This window comes from Physeter macrocephalus, chromosome 9 (genome assembly GCF_002837175.3).
Source record: "Physeter macrocephalus isolate SW-GA chromosome 9, ASM283717v5, whole genome shotgun sequence".
Classification (NCBI taxonomy): domain Eukaryota; kingdom Metazoa; phylum Chordata; class Mammalia; order Artiodactyla; family Physeteridae; genus Physeter; species Physeter macrocephalus.
Window position 1 is genome coordinate 77954596 of NC_041222.1, and position 18973 is coordinate 77973568.

Below are 18973 nucleotides of genomic sequence, written 5' to 3' on the forward strand. Positions count from 1 at the left end.
TAATCTTATCAGAAAAGTCAACCAAATGACTCTGATAAGCTTCTCAAAAAACCAGCAATAAGTGTTCAAGACATATAGAGGATCAGAAGTAAAGGCAGGAGAGGTGGGTTCACCTTCTTAAAAACAAAATCTTTTCCAGTAAATAGATCTGTTAAAGAAATAAATATAAATAAAATAGTTAAGAACTCTAAAAAAGAGATTTCCCTTGAGACGTGAGTGCAAACATCAAGGTGTGATGGGTGTGCATACCTGAAGAGCCTTTAAACTGTGGGCATTCCTTTTTAATATGCCCTTCTCTTCCACAAATAAAACAACGTTTTTCTCTTAAGTCTTTGTCGTCTTGTCTCTTCCATTTTTCCACTGGTGGCCTGAGAATTTTCTCTCTCCCCAGGTCAACAGCTGCCCTCACTGGCTTGGCTTTCTGAAGTGTGCACTGCATGGGCTTATCTTCTTTTGTTGATACCTCCCTCTCCGTGTACTTGTTTTGAATTTCTTTGTCTTCTTTGCTTCTTTTCTCTTTGTTCTCGGGGTATCTTTGGTTCAGTGTATCTTCCTGATCTCGCCGTCGCCTCACTCTGTAGAAGATTTAATATTAGTAGGAAAAATCTGAACAAAAACCTAAATAAATTCCTAAGACCACTTCAGGTTTAGGAGACAACCAGATATAGAAGGCATCAGAGGGAAAAACAAGAATTTAACAATTTAAGTTCATCTTCTCTATTAAGAAGCAACCTCAGGGCTTAAGGGTGTAGTTTTTTTCATTTTCACAGGTACTCTAGTGCTGTAAAACCAGTTTTTGCAACTAGTGGAACTCCTTAATTTAATACCTACTCTGATACTGATGAAATGAAACTCAAATTATCCTTGGAGTGATTTCTTAAACCTTTTTGGCCCATGAGTATTCTTTACCAGCACTGGAAACTTGAGACATGAAACTTTAAGTTCACAAGGAAACAATGGTTATAAGGAGATTTATGTTCTTAAACTGTCAAAATTATTTCTTCTTTGCCCTACATGATCAGTGACTATTATCTGAATAAAAATAAAGTACTAAATAAGGGCCTTGAATTCCAGATGGTGACTTATTTTAAGTGGCATGTTTTTAAATGAGAATATTATCATCCAGTTGAAAATACCACCACCACCCCAAAACAAGAATATGTCCCAAGCAAGCAACCAAACCTACTTCCCCCTCTGCCCTCCTGCAATCATTATCATAAGAAAGCATGGTGACCAAGTTGAGCAGGTCACCATAGCAATTATTAAGAATTAAAATGCATAAAAGTGAAGGGTACCACAGTGCAGTAAAGTATTAGTGAGTCTAAATCCCCACACAGTACCCCCCAGTTATTGTACATGGAAGTGTAATTGAGATCCTAAAAAAAAAACCCATTTTACTTTTCATTGACTGAAATGATTCTGAACTCCTCACTGCTGTAAAAGGGAAGAATTTCAGTTTCCTCTTTTGTTCTTACGTCCCTGTTGGAGAGTATGATAACCAAATGTTCAAGTGATGATTAGGGCTGTGCCCCAAATTAGGAAAGGTGACTGGCCCTGGAAGACTGTCACCTGTACACCCTAATTAATCCTAGTCATCTGCACTTAAAGCCATGTTTTAAATCACTTCATTTTCATGGTAAAAAAAGCTCAAATTTATCTGAGAACTGCTGGATTTAATACAAGTTTATTTTCTGTTACAAGAGAACCTCATTTAAAAACTGGTACAGTAAGAAAACAAAAACAAAACCACCCCTTTTGAATATTTGCTTACCTTCTCCTCATAGGACAGTCCTTCATGAAGTGTCCAATTTTCCCACAAATTCGGCAACATCTATCATTTGGGGCCAGCTCGCCTTCAGTTAGGACATCTGGATCAAAAAAGTACTCCTAGCAGAATATAAATACATAAAAATCTGAACTATTAATATGAGATCCAAACACAAAAACTAACCAATATCAATCAGTAATCTCACTGACATACCAACATCAACATATTAATTTTAATAGTTATTATATTGCTTAATTCCAAAATCTAAAACCGTTAAGAGGTCTAATTCAGGATAGGCTTACCTAAATTCATTTTTGTTTATTACTATTCATCATGCAGAACACTGTTTAACCATAAAGGTAGCTTGTTCCCTTGCACACTTCTGAACAAAAGCATTACACATCCCTGTGAGTCAGCTTCCTAGGACTTGGGGGAAGCTGAGCCAGGTACAAAGACTTCATTTTCTCATAAAATGAAAAGGCTAAAACCTAAAAAGAAAGAAGCTATGTGCTGTTGCTTTGTTGTGGCTTCTGAAGGAAAATATCAGAGGAAAGGAAAGACAATGGTCTGGACTCTAGCCTCTTTGCCACCAAAATTAAGGTGGGTACCAGCAGAAGTGGCATCACCTGGGAGCTTGTAGGACATACAGTCTTGGGCCCCACCCCAGACCTCCTGAATCAGAACCTGCATTTTAACAAAATCCCCAGGTGATTTGTTTGAACAAGTTTCAAAAGCACTGGTGTAGAAGAAAACCACAGCAGTATCTAGCAAAAACTAGATGTAGAGATGTAATCAAATGCTGAACATGCTTATACACCCAATAACTTAAGGTTCATTTAAAAAGTCTTTATTAAGAAAATTAATGCAGGAAAAAAAACCCTTTATTTTTAACATAAAACTCTCTAGTTCCTAACCCCTTCCCGTTTTCTCTCACTGAAGTGAATTTTTATAATGCAATTTTGTTTTGTTTTTAATGTGTGTGGTTCCATAAAAACCTGATTATTAGGTTATATGAGAACAGACAGATCTTTAGCACAGGCAGCACTGACTCTCTCTTGTCCCATTAAGGGATTTATTACTCTTTGCAAGCAGACTGGAAAAAACTAGATGTCATATGAAGGGGTGGGGGATGTCCTTAGATATGTGCAGACTGGGTTTGCAGAGGCTGGTATGGAGCTGAATGCTTGGTGGCACAGCAGTGCCACCAATGTGTGTTACCAAGGAAAAGCAGCAGCAACAAAATTATTAATTTTCCCACCCAAACTCCACTTCCGGCTATCTCTTCCTGTTCTCCCGATAAATGGCTTCAAAACAGGGATGTTTATTAAAAGGTTTTTATCTTGGCTAGACTCACCAAACTTCCAGAGTATTTAGATTATTATTGAAGTAATGTACACAAATTAGGTGCTTAAATGGCTTTTAGAATTGGTTTTTTGTATTTCCAACACTCACCATTTTTGAGGGGTAGTCCTTTGGAAATCCTTTGACTGGAATACCAAATACTCTTCTCCCATTTATAAATGCTTTCATTATAAAATTTGTCACTAAGAAGAAAAGAGTAAAGGCTCAATTAGAGGGATTAAAAGGAAAAGAGATGGCATTAATATTTATAAACAAAGTAACTTACTTTTCCTTGATAATCCAGCTCCAAGATTATGATTCAAATCAAATGGATCTAAGTAAAGAAAATTAATGAAAACCAAAAAAGATAATCAAATAGGAAATACTAGTATTCATACATTAAGTGAGCTCTATATAACAAGAAGAAAGTGTTACATACTTTATCATTAATAAAAGTATTAAATGACTGCCTTTTTAATGAGGTTTAAGTCTATACTACAACTAAGTAATATATATATTCCTAAATATAAGGCAAGTTTTCCCCCAAAAGTATCCATCAGAAAAGAGGGTATTGCTTTATATTTGAATCCTTAAAGAGTCCTTCATATTATGAGAAGGTGCTTCATTTTGAACAACAAAATACTGTTTGGAGAAGACATATTAGTCTGATATTACCTAGTCATGCTAGTTTTAGAGGCATAGAGAGGTCACAAATATATTTAAAACATTTTAGTACCGAATGCTCCTGCTAATTAACAGCCTTTAAAACATCATTTTAGAAAATAATTTATCATGAAGCTCATAAAACATAAGATAAATGAAAACATACACAGGCACACACACCTGTCCCAGTAGCATACCAATGGCTATCTGGATCTCCATTTCCAGTAAAAGCTTTATGTAAAGACTCCTGGGACTTCCCTGGTGGTGCAGTGGTTAGGAATCTGCCTGCCAATGCAGGGGACACGGGTTCGATCCCTGGTCCGGGACAATCCCACATGCTGAGGAGCAACTAAGCCCGTGCACCACAACTACTAAGCCTGTGCTCTACAGCCCGCGAGCCACAACTACTGAAGCCCACGTGCCTATAGCCCGTGCTCCGCAATAAGAGAAGCCACGGCAATGAAAAGCCCATGCACCGCAATGAAGAGTAGCCCCCGCTTGCCACAACTAGAGAAAGCCTGCATGCGGCAACGAAGACCCAATGCAGCTAAAAAACAAACAAACAAACAAAAAACCCCCGTATGATCTTTTTTTTTTAATCAAATGGTTTGTGTTAGAATTTTATTTAGTAACTTTATTTTTGGCTGCGTTGGGTCTTCGTTGCTGTGCGCAGACTTTCTCTAGTTGTGGCGAGCAGAGGCTACTCTTCGTTTCAGTGCATGGGCTTCTCTTTGTGGTGGTTTCTCTTTGTTGCGGAGCATGGGCTCTAGGTGTGTGGGCTTTGGTAGCTGTGGCACACGGGCTTAGTTGCTTCGCAGCATGTGGGATCTTCCCTGACCAGGGCTCAAAACCGTGTCCCCTAAGTTGGCAGGCGGATTCTTAACCACTGTGCCACCAGGGAAGTCCCTCCTATATGATCTGAAATGTCTGCATCTCAAATGTCTTAGATAGGTATATATACATATGTATCTGAAATATTATTTGTTAGATGATCCAAAAAGTGGTAGAAATGATGAAAAAAATGCTGATGTCAAAGATGTATGTGAGATCTGAATAAACTGGTTCATGAAATAAATTCAGGTAAAGCACTATTTCTAAGTCAAAATACTATTTTATATTTGATTTAAAATAAATATACACAGAATAATTCACAATTTAAACATTATGTGTAGATATTTAATTATTTCCAATAAATGTCTAAAAACATATTCAAGAAAGCAAAGGAAAAAATAAACCCAAAACCTTTTTTGGGGATCATCTCACTAAGAAAATGGAGGACGTATATGGTGCATACAAAAGGAGTAAAGAAGTAAAAAGAGGCATTCCTTCTGGTTGTCTGTTATGCTTCTAATGTATAATAACTGGGGTATACCATTTGGGATTTAGACCACTAAGGGTTTACAGGCGTATAGGACCCTTTACTCAGTTTAACCCTATACTAATAATTGCTATGAGGTGGTTACCTTTCTAGTAGGTTTGGTCATACTTTCTTCTGGTGATTTTTATGTGTGTGCTATGTGGAAGTATTTTTGGTTGTTTGCTTGGTGTAGCAGAGATACTATGATATTAGCTATTGTATAGACACTACAAACTACCACCACTGAAATTTCTCAATTCTAGAATAACTAGGTAAAAGTCTTCCTTCTAATATAGTCTATTACTAATGGCTCGTTTGTAAATAATGTAAAGTTAAAAGCAAAAGATAATGAGGCTTCAAAAAATTAAGAAAAAAATATTAATAATTGGCAGACCATAAGAACCCACTGTAACAGTGGAAAGGTTTAAGACAAAGTTCTATGTTTTTGACATATCAGATACCAAAAAGTTAAAACTGTATCTATAACCCATTGTCATCTGAATTTAATTTTACAAATGTTCACAGTATTTTAAAACTGTCAGTAAGCAGAAGTAATGATAAAAGCATAACCTAAAGTAACACATTATTTAGGTGATATGATTACGTTAAAAAAAAATAAAAAAAGACCAAAATCAACAAAATATTTAAGCCATTTCTCAATTCATTTTTAAGCATTTAAACTCCATTTTGTCTTTAAAATTAAAAATCCCACAAATTGATCATTTATATGTGGAATCTAAAAAATAACAAACAAACGAATGTAACGAAACAGAAACAGACTCACAGATATAGAGAACAAACTAGTGGTTACCAGTAGGGAAAGGGAAATGGGGAGGGGCGAGATAGGGGTATGGGATTAAGAGACACAAACTACTATATATCAAATAGATAAGCAACAAGAATATACTGTACAGCACAGGGAATATAGCCAATATTTTATAATAACTTTAAATGGAGAATAATCTATAAAAATATTGAATCACTATTTTATACACAGGAAGCCAATATAATATTGTAAAACAAGTACACAACAATAAAAAAAACCAGTACTGAGCAACCATTGAAAATAATTTGGTGAATATATATATATATATATATATATAGTTAATAAAAAATCCACAAAGATAGAAACAAAAATCTCCCAAAGTGGAAATAAACAATCAAATATCAATACAAACACAATGGCCCATGGATCTTAGCATTCAAGGAAGGCTTCAGCACGGGTGAAATAAATGGCAAATTTTATATATAACTACTTATAGGTAAACTTCTCCATCAATAAATAGCAAATAAGGATCTTGAAAATGGACTTTCAGTGGTACTCTTCAAACCCTCACTTAGGAAGGTTTTAAAAGTCCCACTATTTTGAAGCTGGCTTACCTCTATAGCAACCTTATTCTCCAGTACCCGTTAAACATAGGTAAAGGACTTGTCATGGTGAACAAAGACTTTTGGATTTGTGAGAGACCCCACGGGAGGGCATCAGCCATTTAAAAATAAATCTTTAAGTTGGAAACAGACAAGTCTGCCTGATGTGGACAGTAACGGGATGGCTGCAAGGCACACCCCAATCAGTGGCTCATGGCTGCTCTGGAAGAGCTCTGCAAGGATGAGGAACACCCTCACAGTTCAATCTCTATATTCTATTCAGTTTTAAGTTTGATTTTATTTGTACCTTCAATAACAATGTATTTTGATGTCCACTGTTTCTTAAAAGTTGTAAGCAGACTTTTTCTCCTGATGCTAATAACATGTTCTTTAAAATCAAATTCCTCTGTGTAGAAACGAAGAAGTCCCAACCATAGCTGCCCAACAGATTCTGTATTTTTTCCATATTCTGGCCAATAGGTGGGCTAGAAATAGAAGGAACAAGAGATATCATGCTCTGTAGTAAAGTGTTAATATCAATAGTCATTTGTATCTTAGGGAGTAAATCTGGATTTATTTTAATTAACTAGAGTTTAAAAGCATAAAAATACAATTATATAACTTTTCTTTTATACTTTAAAATATCATTTACATGAGTTTATTAATCTCTACCCTATGACTTGGAGACAGAAAGAGCTCAGGGTTTTAAATGCCAAATCTCAGAATGCATGTTTGTGGAAGAATCTGGAAATAAATTTTAAGAGCCTTGGTGACACCTGGTTATTATATCTCTGTAACTGAGAGTCTTTCCAAACTCTCTGTAGGAAACCACAGAGCAAATATTTGTTCATTTGGAATAGTTACTTGACCATTTGGAATTATTAGGCATTAAAGAAATCCTGGATATAGTCCCTAGAAACTCACCTGGCTTAAAAAAAATGTTTTCAACTTCAAAGGAATCATCTGTGCTATTTTTTTTTTACTATCATAATACAATTAAATATTATAAGTGATAATATAGTTGTTGACCATCTACACTACAGCATAGTATAGGTAACTTTCAGTCAAGGATGTAAAAAATCTTTACTTTTAAAATACGTACCAGTTCATCTATTTGATCAAAAAAATAAATATTCCAGCCATCAACAAATATTTCAGGTTTCTTTTCACCTTTGTATATCTGAAATTAATTTTTAAACTATTAGTATGGATTACAAACTTAATGCATTGATACAAAAACTTGTAGGAAAATAGTAAAAATTTTAACTACAGAACCACAGAATTTTAGAGAAGGAAGAGGGCTCAAAGATCACCCAGCTCTACAGATGAGAAATACAATTTCTTTTACTAATACCTCTTGAAGGACAGGAATGACTGGTGGGTTCCTCTGCTGGAGAAAATATAGCACCATAAGCGTGTATGCATATGATGATAAGCTGCCTCTAGAAGCATCGCCAATATCGCACATCTGGGGGGAAGGAAAAGGAGGAACAAAGGAAAGACCACCAATGTCTTCTGCTACACTTGCATCTATTCTATTGTCACTAAGAGTAAAGTGCTTCTAGAGGGCACTAATATAAAAATTACATTTTCAAATGCTAAAATATGCCAACAAAACCAAATAAGACCAACCAAAAAATAAATAAATAAATAAAAATCAAAGCAAAACAAACCCCAACAAAGCTGTGGAACTATCAGCCAGAAGCAATATTACGTTACCATGTAAAATTTAAGCAACAAAATTTTAGCTTGTTGAGTAGGGCTTCTCAAATAGTTAAAAGAAGCATTTGACATGGCTATGGTTCTTTAAAAATACACACTTATCTTTTCTTTTTTTAATTGAAGTATAGTTGATTTACAATATTATATTAGTTTCAGGTGTACAACATAGAGATACAATATTTTTATAGACTATAGTCCGTTTAAAGTTATAACAAAATAGGGAATTCCTTGGAGGTCCAGTGGTTAGGACTCTGCACTCTCATTGATGAGGGCCCGGGTTCAATCCCTGGTCAGGGAACTAAAATCCCACAAGCCGTGCGGTGAGGCCAAAAAAAGATTTTGCAAAATAATGGCTATATTCTCTGTGCTGTACAATATATCCTTGTTGCTTATTTACTTTATACATAGTACTTTGTGTCTCTTAATCCCATAATACCCCTATCGCTCCACTTCCTCTTCCCACTGGTAACCACTAGTTTGTTTTCTATATCACTGAGTCTGTTTCTGTTACAAACTTATGCTTTCAACAGGGTTGAAGATGTAATGAAATTTCCTGATAAATCACAAGAGGAAGCATACTCACCTTTGTAAATACTTTCATGGTATAGCACAAATATTTCACTCTGGGATCAATGGCTGAATAAGCAGATAAGAGCCTTGTGTTATGAAGGGCCTGTTAAAAGGGAAATTACACTATAAGTCTACCAGTTAGAAGAAAAAGTTTTAAGATGGAATATTCTGATAAGGTTTACACTGTAATTCATTTTAGGATGAAGACATTTAGGCTGAAACTAATATTTTTCCCCTGAAGACAAACTTCATTAACTTACTAGATAAGAATTATAAGTGACATCTGATCTCAGGCCTCCTTAGTCTAAACATTCCTAGAAAATATGGGCTATTAAAATAATCAGTTCCATTTAAGTCAATGTAAGATCTGCACCCCCCCCACCCCGCCCATTATTCAAATTAAATGTCCTTAGGGGCCAGAGAGGTCCCATAAAGCCCTGAAACAAACCAGGTATGAGACCAAAGACACACACACACACAAACACACACACACACACTCCAAAATTAAAACAAAGTTCTAGTCAAACAAAAAGCACTTGCCACTCTGACCTCATTTTAAATGAATACTAATATTAACTCAATTCTATGTTATATCCCCAGCCTCAGAACACTGCCAGGCACTTAGCAAGCACTCATAAATAACTACTGAAAGAATGAATTGGATGAAATGAATGGCTTAATTTTACTGAAAGATTGTGTAAATTAAGAGCTACTTGCTCTGTGTTTTATTCCCGTCCTACCGCTAGTCTCTTCATGACATTTTTTCTTAGATTCCATATATATGTGTTAGCATACAGTATTTGTTTTTCTCCTTCTGACTTACTTCACTCTGTATGACAGACTCCAGGTCCATCCACCTCACTACAAATAACTCAATTTCATTTCTTTTTATGGCTGAGTAATATTCTGAGCATGGACTTAAGGATACGGGGAGGGGGAAGGGTAAGCTGTGATGAAGTGAGAGAGTAGCATGGTCATATATACACTACCAAACGTAGGGTGGATAGCTAGTGGGAAGCAGCCGCATGGCACAGGGAGATCAGCTCAGTGGTTTGTGACCACCTAGAGGGGTGGGATAGGGAGGGTGGGAGGGAGGGAGATGCAAGAGGGAGGAGATATGGGGATATATGTATATGTATAGCTGGTTCACTTTGTTGTAAAGCAGAAACTAACACACCATTGTAAAGCAATTATACTCCAATAAAGATGTTAAAAAAAAAAAAGAGACACTTGCTCCCCTTAATCTCCATAAAGAAAAAGTCTAAAGAAAATCTTACCAATGTGTTATACAAACTGATGTCCACTTCCAGACCACTTCTCAAATGGAAGAACTTTACAATCGGCACCTTTGCTGTTGTAATAGGCAAGATGTTTCTCAGCCCTAGGTTGGGAAATAAGATAGTGTCATTAAATATAGCAGCAGGGGATATAAGTTGCTCTTATGTTAATATGAGTCACTAAGACTAGTCAAAGAATTCTCTGTTATTAACAAACATCTGGGAAGACTCTTCTGGCAAAGTTTACATCTGTTAAACACATCAATATCTGAAGTACAAGAATGAACAAGGCAGCCACTGCTCTTCAGGAACTCAATGGATCATGTTATAGGGTTGTCAGTCTGATAAACACCACAAAAGAGGAAACTACTACAGAATCTGGACTATGTGGGCCCTACCTATTCTCTCCATATGACTACACATATAATATGGAGAAAAGCCCATAGGGGTAATCATCAGAATCCTCAAAACAAAAATTACTCATCCTGGAGCTAGAAGCTATGTCAGTAAAAGAAAGGAATCAACTTCAACAGGGAAGTACATTGCTTGAGCTAGGCTTTGAAAAAGAACAGGCAAAAAAGGAAAAGGCTGAGGGGATTTACCAGGCAAGGAAAACTGCACAGGGAAAAGGTAGATGCCTGAAGCAGAACGGCATGTTCAGGGAACTTCCATGGAATTGTTCAGGGAACTTCCATGGAATTGTTCAGGCTACAGAGTGGACTTGAGGGAAAGAAATAATGAGTAATAGGAGATGTGGTAAAAACTGGGAAGAGTCCAAACAGGGAACATATACATCCTTAGAGGCAAAGAAATGCCAATGAACTGGTGTAAGTGGGGAGAATCACTGACCACATCTATTTAGACAAGGTCCCTGGCAATGGATAGACTGGAGGCACCCGGAAGAGAGACTAAGTGACCATTATAAAAACTGACCTGGCAGAGAAGCAGTAAGACATGTGTGAGAGCATCCATAACTGGATGGGTTGGGGAAGTAGAAGTAGGGGTGATAAGGGAGAAAGAGGGCTGTAACAGTAAGACCATTTCCTGAGTACCTAGATTCCTTTACAAACATTACCTCCTAAGACCATTCATCCTTACCCAAAAGATGAGGAAACAGAGACCCTGAGAAATGAACGTGCTCAGGAATGTGCAGTTGGTGAACTGTGGAGCTGGGATTCAAATCTAGGTATGACTGAATCTACTGAACCTAGTCTAGGACAGGCTAATTATCACTTCATTCATTTTGGTGATTCCAAGGAAGCCAATGTCAATAAGCAAGAAAGAGGGTTCAGAAGGACGAGCAGGTAGTGGTGGTTGTAGCAGAAGGGAGGCAGTAAAGAGAAAGATGAGCTCATCCTGAGATGCTGGGGTTTGAGCTCCTTCTGAGAGAGTTAAGTGGTGATAGCTAGAGGGCAGATACCCAGTGGTCTGGAATTTAGAAAAAAAAGTACACAGATGAAAGAAATTTCAGCAAAAAAGGTCTGTGTGGGAGACAGAAGTCTAACACACTGATAGGGAGGAGAGGCAAGGAAGCTCGTACTTACTGAACACTTAGCATATGTCAGGCCCTGTAGTTTAATGTATTGCTTTTCTTAATCTTAAATGATATTACTGTTGTTCCTGCTTTATAGATGAGAAACTGAGTGCTCATAATGAAGTTGAGTGACTTTTGGGGATCACATAGCCAGAAAGCGGGGACCCAAGATTTAAAACTAGAGAGTCTGATTCTAGAAGCCCCATTAACTACTTTGCTATACTGGCTCTAACTTAGATATCCTTTTTCTCAATCTCCTTCCCATTCTAGAATTTGACCCTGTTAACCAGTATGACACTTCTAAGCCTGTTCCCTAGGATTTATTCATAGCACATCATCCTGGTTCCTATTTTACCATTCCAATAGCTCCTTTTTTTCAGTGTCCTTCCCTAATTTCTACACTCAAGAATTAAAGCTTGGTCCTCAACTTCTCTCAAATGATCCCATGTAATTCTGTTTTATTCTTGGCTTCTGTCTCTCTTTCTTCCTTCAAGCATTTCAATACAAAACTGTTTCATTTTGTTCTTCAATCCTAACTGACAACTCCATATTTCTAACTGCATGCTGTACTGTTAACTCTTCGAGATTATAGCTTCATGGCACGCTGGTGTTCTCTGCAAACATTCCCATTTCTCAAATACTCAGACATCAGCCTGAACCCTTATTTCCTACGTGTAGATTCCAATTCTAGGAAATTTCCCTTTGGAATCTCTCATATTCTTTTCCTTTTAGGATCACTGGCATCTGGTTAAGGTCTTTCTGCCCTGTCACTTAGATTCTATCTTCCCGAAGAGTACATCAGCTCCCTAAAAAAGTTTAAGTTTTGCTTTTATTGGGTTTCTCCCCTCTGAAGAAAGTTCAGTGGCTTCCAAATATCTACAGACTTTACCTTATCTCCTAATAGTTCCCACTTGAAATTCCTCTCAAAATGTACCAATCTTCTCACTGTCCTAAAAAATATATTACAGTGATTCTCGCACTCACATCCATGCATCTTAGAAATGACTTCTCTTCCTATGCTTTTTTATTTTTTATTTTTTTTGCGGTACGCGGGCCTCTCACTGTTGTGGCCTCTCCCGTTGCGGAGCACAGGCTCCCGAAGCGCAGGCTCAGTGGCCATGGCTCACGGGCCCAGCCGCTCCGTGGCATGTGGGATCTTCCCGGACCGGGGCATGAACCCGCGTCCCCTGCATCGGCAGGTGGACTCTCAACCACTGCGCCACCAGGGAAGCCCTCTTCCTATCCCTTTTATTTTTATTTTTTAAATTTATTTATTTTTTTTGTGGTACGCGGGCCTCTCACTGTTGTGGCCTCTCCCGTTGCAGAGCACAGGCTCTGGACGCGCAGGCTCAGCGGCCATGGCTCACGGGCCCAGCTGCTCCGTGGCATGTGGGATCTTCCCGGACCGGGGCACGAACCCGTGTCCCCTGCATCGGCAGGCGGACTCTCAAACACTGCGCCACCAGGGAAGCCCCCTATCCTTTTTAAATCATGTTCATCATCATCTGAGATCAGAAAAGCCCATCTCTTCCATGAACCTCCCCTACCCAACTCTTTTCCCAGAATCTCTCTCTCTTCAGAAGTTATTTAATACTTGCTGTAGTTTCTACAACTCATTTTAATAAATGAATACTACCACACATTGTTACATAGCCTGTGAGATTATCTTACCTTTGAGATCTGAAAGCTGTCAAAGACCTGTATAGACTTATTTTTCTACCATCCCTAAGTGCCCAACACAGTGCTGAGCACATAACAGGTACCCAATAAAATACATGGGGAGACTGCTTTCTTAATCATAGTCCTGTAGCTATTATTCCATTTGTGTTCCATGCAATCTGCATTACATTGTAATCTGTATGTAAAAGTCATTTCTAGTCTAAAAATGACCTATTTTTAACACGGTTCATTCTTAGGAAACACACACAGGTATTTAGGGGAAAGGGACGTGATGTTTGCAGCTTAATCTCATATGGTACAGAAAAAAATTGTGTGCAAGCAAGAGATAGACTGATCAATCAAATGTGGTAAAACGTTAACAACTGGTGGATCTGAATGAAGGATAGACAGAGTTCTTTATACAATTTTTGCTGCTTTCCTTTAACTTTGAAATTATTTCAAAATCAAAAGTCAAAATCTAGCTCAGTACTAAATAACTAATAGTCACGGAAGCTTAGCAATTTAGTTTCTTTGCATAATCTTCAAAAATAAAAATAAAAAAGCATATGCTCTTTAGAGGTAAAATTCCCAAAATGCTTATTTCAATGACCAAAAAAATTATATCAAAGCATATTAAAAAAAATACTGATGCGCTAGGTTTTCATTAGGAATAAATCAAAATTAAGTTTTTTTCTCCTGTTATTTAAATAACACAGTATCCTCTTTAAACTCCTGGAAATAAAAAATGCAAGAGGGACTTCCCTGGTGGTTAAGAATCCGCCTGCCAATGCAGGGTACACGGGTTCAAGCCCTGGTCTGGGAAGATCCCAAACGCCGTGGAGCAACTAAGCCCATGCACCACAACTAATGAGCCTGCGTGCCACAACTACGGAAGCCCACGCACCTAGAGCCCGTGCTCTGCAACAAGAGAAGCCACCACAATGAGAAGCACGTGCACTGCAACAAAGAGCAGCCCCCGCGTGCAGCTATGAAGACCCAATGCAGCCAAAAATAAATAAATAAAATATAAATAAATTTATTAAAAAAAAGAATGCAACAAAAAGGGGCATTCCAGGTGCATATTTATGTGTATATATGGATGTATGCATGTATGTGTGCATGCCCACGCTGTGAATTTAAGTCTGCTCTTGACTAAGATATAAGAAAGCTTTTCATGGATGGTGCATGGATTTTAAGTTCCACAAAGGCAACGACAGTATCTGCTCACTTTCATTTTCAACTCTTAGCACAGAAGTTTGATGAACCACAGTTTAAAAGAAGACTCTCACTGTTAACAGCATCCATAGCTGCCTCTGACAAAGAGAGGCAGGAGAATATGCTAATGGCATTTCAGCTCTGTGCACAATTTACAGAATCTATACATTTTACAGCTGTAAATACTTGTTCAGGGTCACACACAGCTAAACAGCTGTAAGTACAATCCATCACCCTATCCATGGTGCTTTCCCTACACTTCACATCACTGCGAGCAGCCCCAACATTTTGATTTACACAATGCTGATACAGCAAAGTGATTCCCAAAATTTCTTGCGTGGTATATACTTTGTCTTGAAATAAAACTGACCGAGGCAAAAACATGCACACACGTATTATAACCAATTCCTCAGTTTTTCATACTTAATCACATAAGATTTTTTTAAAGCCACCAATACCATAAATGTTATATGAGCTACTACACTGTTTCACTAGCATTCATAAATTCTAAGTATGCAAAACACTAATAAAAAAGACAAAAATATTTTTTAGAAACAGCTTATAGAGGTACCTGAATGTTTTTTGAGGACTCTTGCCAATTCTTCAATAGTTCTTACACAGTCCAACCCCTGCAACAAAAATGGCACAAACAAACAAAAAAAGGCACAAACTACTGAATCAGAAATGGAAGACAGGTTCCTAACCTGGTTATAGTTTCCATTTCCTCCAGAAATAACAAAATTAACTTCAAATTATTCTACATACATTTTTCCCTTTTAGGTGAGCATTAATCCTCATTCATAGGAATATCCTAAGGATATGGAAACCCTCATTGGGTTGCTCTTGGAGGCACAAGAAAGGCTGAAATCAGTGTCTCCAGAAAAGTCTCTGAACCAGCGAGGATCTCCATTTTTCCCCGCTGTGTAAATTATGTCACTCAGAAGTGCTCTCTATGTGACAGAATTAATGAGAGGGAGCTTCTGTGGCCCATCTTATTCATTCCGGGTAGACCTTCATTATACTTTAATTAAGAGCTGATGAAGTGCTGTGGAGAGTAATTAAGCTCAGATTATTCTCCACAGGACTAGTAAAAAATATAATGCACAAAAAGAAAGTCATACAGGAAATATGAATAATATTTCAAATATTCAAAAACATTTGGGCTGAAACACTAAGTCCTTCTGATGGCTATATACTTCCCAGAATATATTTGGAATTTAATTTAGAAATGCCCTCAAGACTAGCTTATTAATCATGTAAAAATTCAATCGTGATGATGTATTGGGTTGGCCAAAAAGTTCGCTTGGGTTTTTCCATAACATTACAGGAAAACCCGAACGAACTTTTTGGCCACCCCGATACAATCAGGTCATTCAATATATTGGACCCAATCTTGCTTATCCACCTTATTCACCATAGTCATGCTAGATAACTTTTGACTATTTTCCCAAATCAGATACATCCTCAAAGGATAAAAACTTAAAACTCAAAAAAGGCATAAGAAGATCCTGAGCAACAGCAGCATCACTCTGGATATACAGCATTTGGACTGTTATAAATAAAAAATTCAGTACTTCTCAGACTTTTCACCTTTTCAAAAGCATTTTACATTTTATAAATGCCTTCATATCCATGAGGGCTGGCAAACCTTTTCTGCTTTGTGGACCATATGGCCTGTTGCAAGGACTCAACCCTGAAGGTACAGAGTGAAAGCAGATGTAGACAATACATAAATGAAGGGGTGTGGCTGTATGCCAATAAAAACAGATATTTACAACACAGGCAGCGAGCCATAGTTCACTGACTCCTGATATACATGAGCCAAGCTGATGAGCACAATCTCCTGAGGCAAGAGGATCTCACTTCCATATTAGAGATTACCAACCAAAGACCACAGGTTTAAGGACTGATGAACCAAGTCTGTCTTGAATTCAGTTTAGCACTCTCCTATCACTGTACCACATTGCCTGCCTACTAAAAAACTTCTCAGAAAACCTTACGTTGGTATATTTATGTACCTGAATCAGCCTAGTGGCTACGCCAGTGGGACATGGGAGAGGCTGGTTTGGCTTTCTAGAATTCCCAGATGTTGCTTTCAAATCTAGTTTGTACTACAAGTTGCAAGCAGAAGCCTTTCTACTCCTCACATTCACTTCTCAACTTCTAAGTTATCTGACCAGATTGTGTCAAATGGCATACTCCGTAAGATACACCCTGATAAATCTGGAAAATACCATGCTGTACTGTCAGTCAAGACTGTCAAATCACACTCCACAGCAAATGGAAGTTTTACGTGGTCACTGTACCTCAGCAGTTTCAAGTCCATTAATTGTCATACAGACATCAAGGTCACTCTGTTTGAACCCAAATCCATTTTTGGAGGAGCCAAACAAGCTCAGTTTAGTTCCTGTTAGGGATATATGAAAAGTCATACCTAATTACCTGAGTACATTTAATTTTCTGATCGAAACAACTCTCTCATGAATCAAAAATACCCAGTTGTTAACTGTCCTATAACAATCTCATTATAATTATGTTCTTTTATTAACTAGTCATTTATTACAAATTATTTTCTCTCAAAATTTACTATAAATAAATAAATACAAGCTATAGAAGACATGAAAGATTATCAAATGCCACTTTCTTCTTAAATGCAAGGACATTTCAAGGAAAATGTAGATCATCTTAGCACATTTAATAATGTAAGCTTACTACTTTCTAAATAAATTCACTTTTTACAGGTCTGAACTTTGACTCTAAACCTAATACTAGATGAAGTTCACTTGTGGTATCTGCTAAGCAAAATACTACACTGCGTCTGTCTTTTCTATTGGCAAACTAGGATTGGGAAGACCAAAAACCACCCTAGGTATAACACAAAACAACGGAAGCCCTGTCCCCACCATCACTGCAAGACTCCTTTCTTAGGCTCAAAATTAATGTTGTTGTAACACATGTACTCATTCTGAAGGAAAGTCACACTATCGTTCTTTTCTTAAAGGTAAAAAATTATTTACCTGGAAACTCTTGTCTTATGAAACTTTCTAGGTTTTGCCGAATATGTTCACGTGCCTGATCTTCTAAAATAGTTGGAGAAAAATCCTCTGTTTAAAATAAACAGATACATTCAGAAACAAAGATTGTTCACATTCTCTGAAAAACTATATTTTTTAATAAAACCTAACTGGCTTTAAAAAAAAATAAACAAACCTCTAAATTTTGTGTGTCTTCTCAGTAGACAGCATTAAGCAATGTAAAATAAAGATGCCTTTTGAAAGAGTCTATCACCAAGAACAGCTCCTGCGATGTAAACCAGTCTGAACAAGGGTTCTGCTCCTGGGTTTCACAGAGACCCAGAGCCCTATGAAGGCAGCCTTCAGGGAACTCCCCCAGAGGGTGAACACAATAGTTTGTGAGCATGTGCATATGTATGTATTTTTTCTAAAGAGAACCAATAATTTTCTTTCATCACTTATACTCTCTGAAGAGGTTTAAAAAAGAAATCCCTGATTAAGAATAAGTGTCTTCTGGCACAGACACACATCTCAAGGTGCAGCAATGTGATGTATCACATTCTTCCACTCTAAGCAGCTGCCATGCCTCTCCATCGAATGTTTTTCCTTGTAGAACTTTATACCTCTGTATACCAACACTTCCCCAAACTGGTGTTCCTTAAAGGGCTGTTATAAAGGTTATTAATTAGCATTAATTAAAAAGTACTCTATGCTCAAATTTTGGAAAAGAGTTACATAAGACTAAAGAGTTAAATAAGTTCTTTACCATAGCATTTCTCAGAAGGCTTTATTATGCTAATGTGCCCTGAAAACCTCTACAGGAGGGAGCAGGATATAGAGTTATTCCCTACTTGACCTATGGAATACTTCTTGTGACGAAATACGATTAATGGCAGGCACCTAGAAAAACATTTCAAGGAATACCAGGTTAGGAAATGATAGTACTCCAGTCTTAAGACTTAAAAGATTCTCCCTCCGTGTCTTTCTTTAACAATTTTTTATTGCATGTCCCAAATGGAACAGGATACATAGAGCATTGTGGATACAATGGAGAATGGAACAGACTTAGCCCCTATAATGAAGCTAACGGGTTAGTGATTCAGATAGCTCTTTGAGAAAATGCCAATTTAATATTTTGACAAATCAAAAGAAATGTTAATAACTTACTATAACACTGAATGCAAACTTGATCTAAGATATTTGAAAATTTGGGTGTTAATGGTGGCAAAGGTTCCAGCTGGATTTTTTTGAAGTCTTCGGGACAGTCCTTCTTTAGATGACCCTCTCGTTTGCATAAACTGCATACTACTGTAGGAGACTGCAGGAAGATGGCAAAGCAAATAATATAAGATTTAAAATAAAACTTTATTTACCAAATAAAGGGGTCTTGAATCGTTTTTCCAGAGTACACATTCTACTTCTCACATTCCAAAGGAATGAAAATATAATGGTGTGGCCACTCCAAAGTATCTGAGATGGGGACAC

The 18973-nt window shown here is 37.3% G+C and overlaps 1 protein-coding gene across 6 annotated transcripts in view; it reads right to left on the minus strand.

Moving 5' to 3' along the window:
- TUT7 (terminal uridylyl transferase 7) overlaps positions 1-18973 on the minus strand; it is a 64719-nt gene that overhangs the window by 18304 nt on the left and 27442 nt on the right. For 5 of the 6 annotated variants that reach the window (XM_028494109.2, XM_028494107.2, XM_024132864.3 and 2 more), the window contains exons 14-26: positions 18656-18806; positions 17492-17578; positions 16781-16881; positions 15046-15103; positions 10067-10170; positions 8803-8892; positions 7852-7965; positions 7600-7677; positions 6805-6982; positions 3396-3443; positions 3221-3312; positions 1772-1887; positions 250-575 (exon numbers count right to left, since the gene is read on the minus strand). In XM_028494109.2, coding sequence (XP_028349910.1) covers positions 250-575; positions 1772-1887; positions 3221-3312; positions 3396-3443; positions 6805-6982; positions 7600-7677; positions 7852-7965; positions 8803-8892; positions 10067-10170; positions 15046-15103; positions 16781-16881; positions 17492-17578; positions 18656-18806 — 1543 coding nt within the window. Of the gene's footprint in view, positions 1-113; positions 149-249; positions 576-1771; positions 1888-3220; positions 3313-3395; positions 3444-6804; positions 6983-7599; positions 7678-7851; positions 7966-8802; positions 8893-10066; positions 10171-15045; positions 15104-16780; positions 16882-17491; positions 17579-18655; positions 18807-18973 lie in introns of all 6 variants that reach the window. The other variant, XM_028494108.2, reaches the window with a different exon arrangement.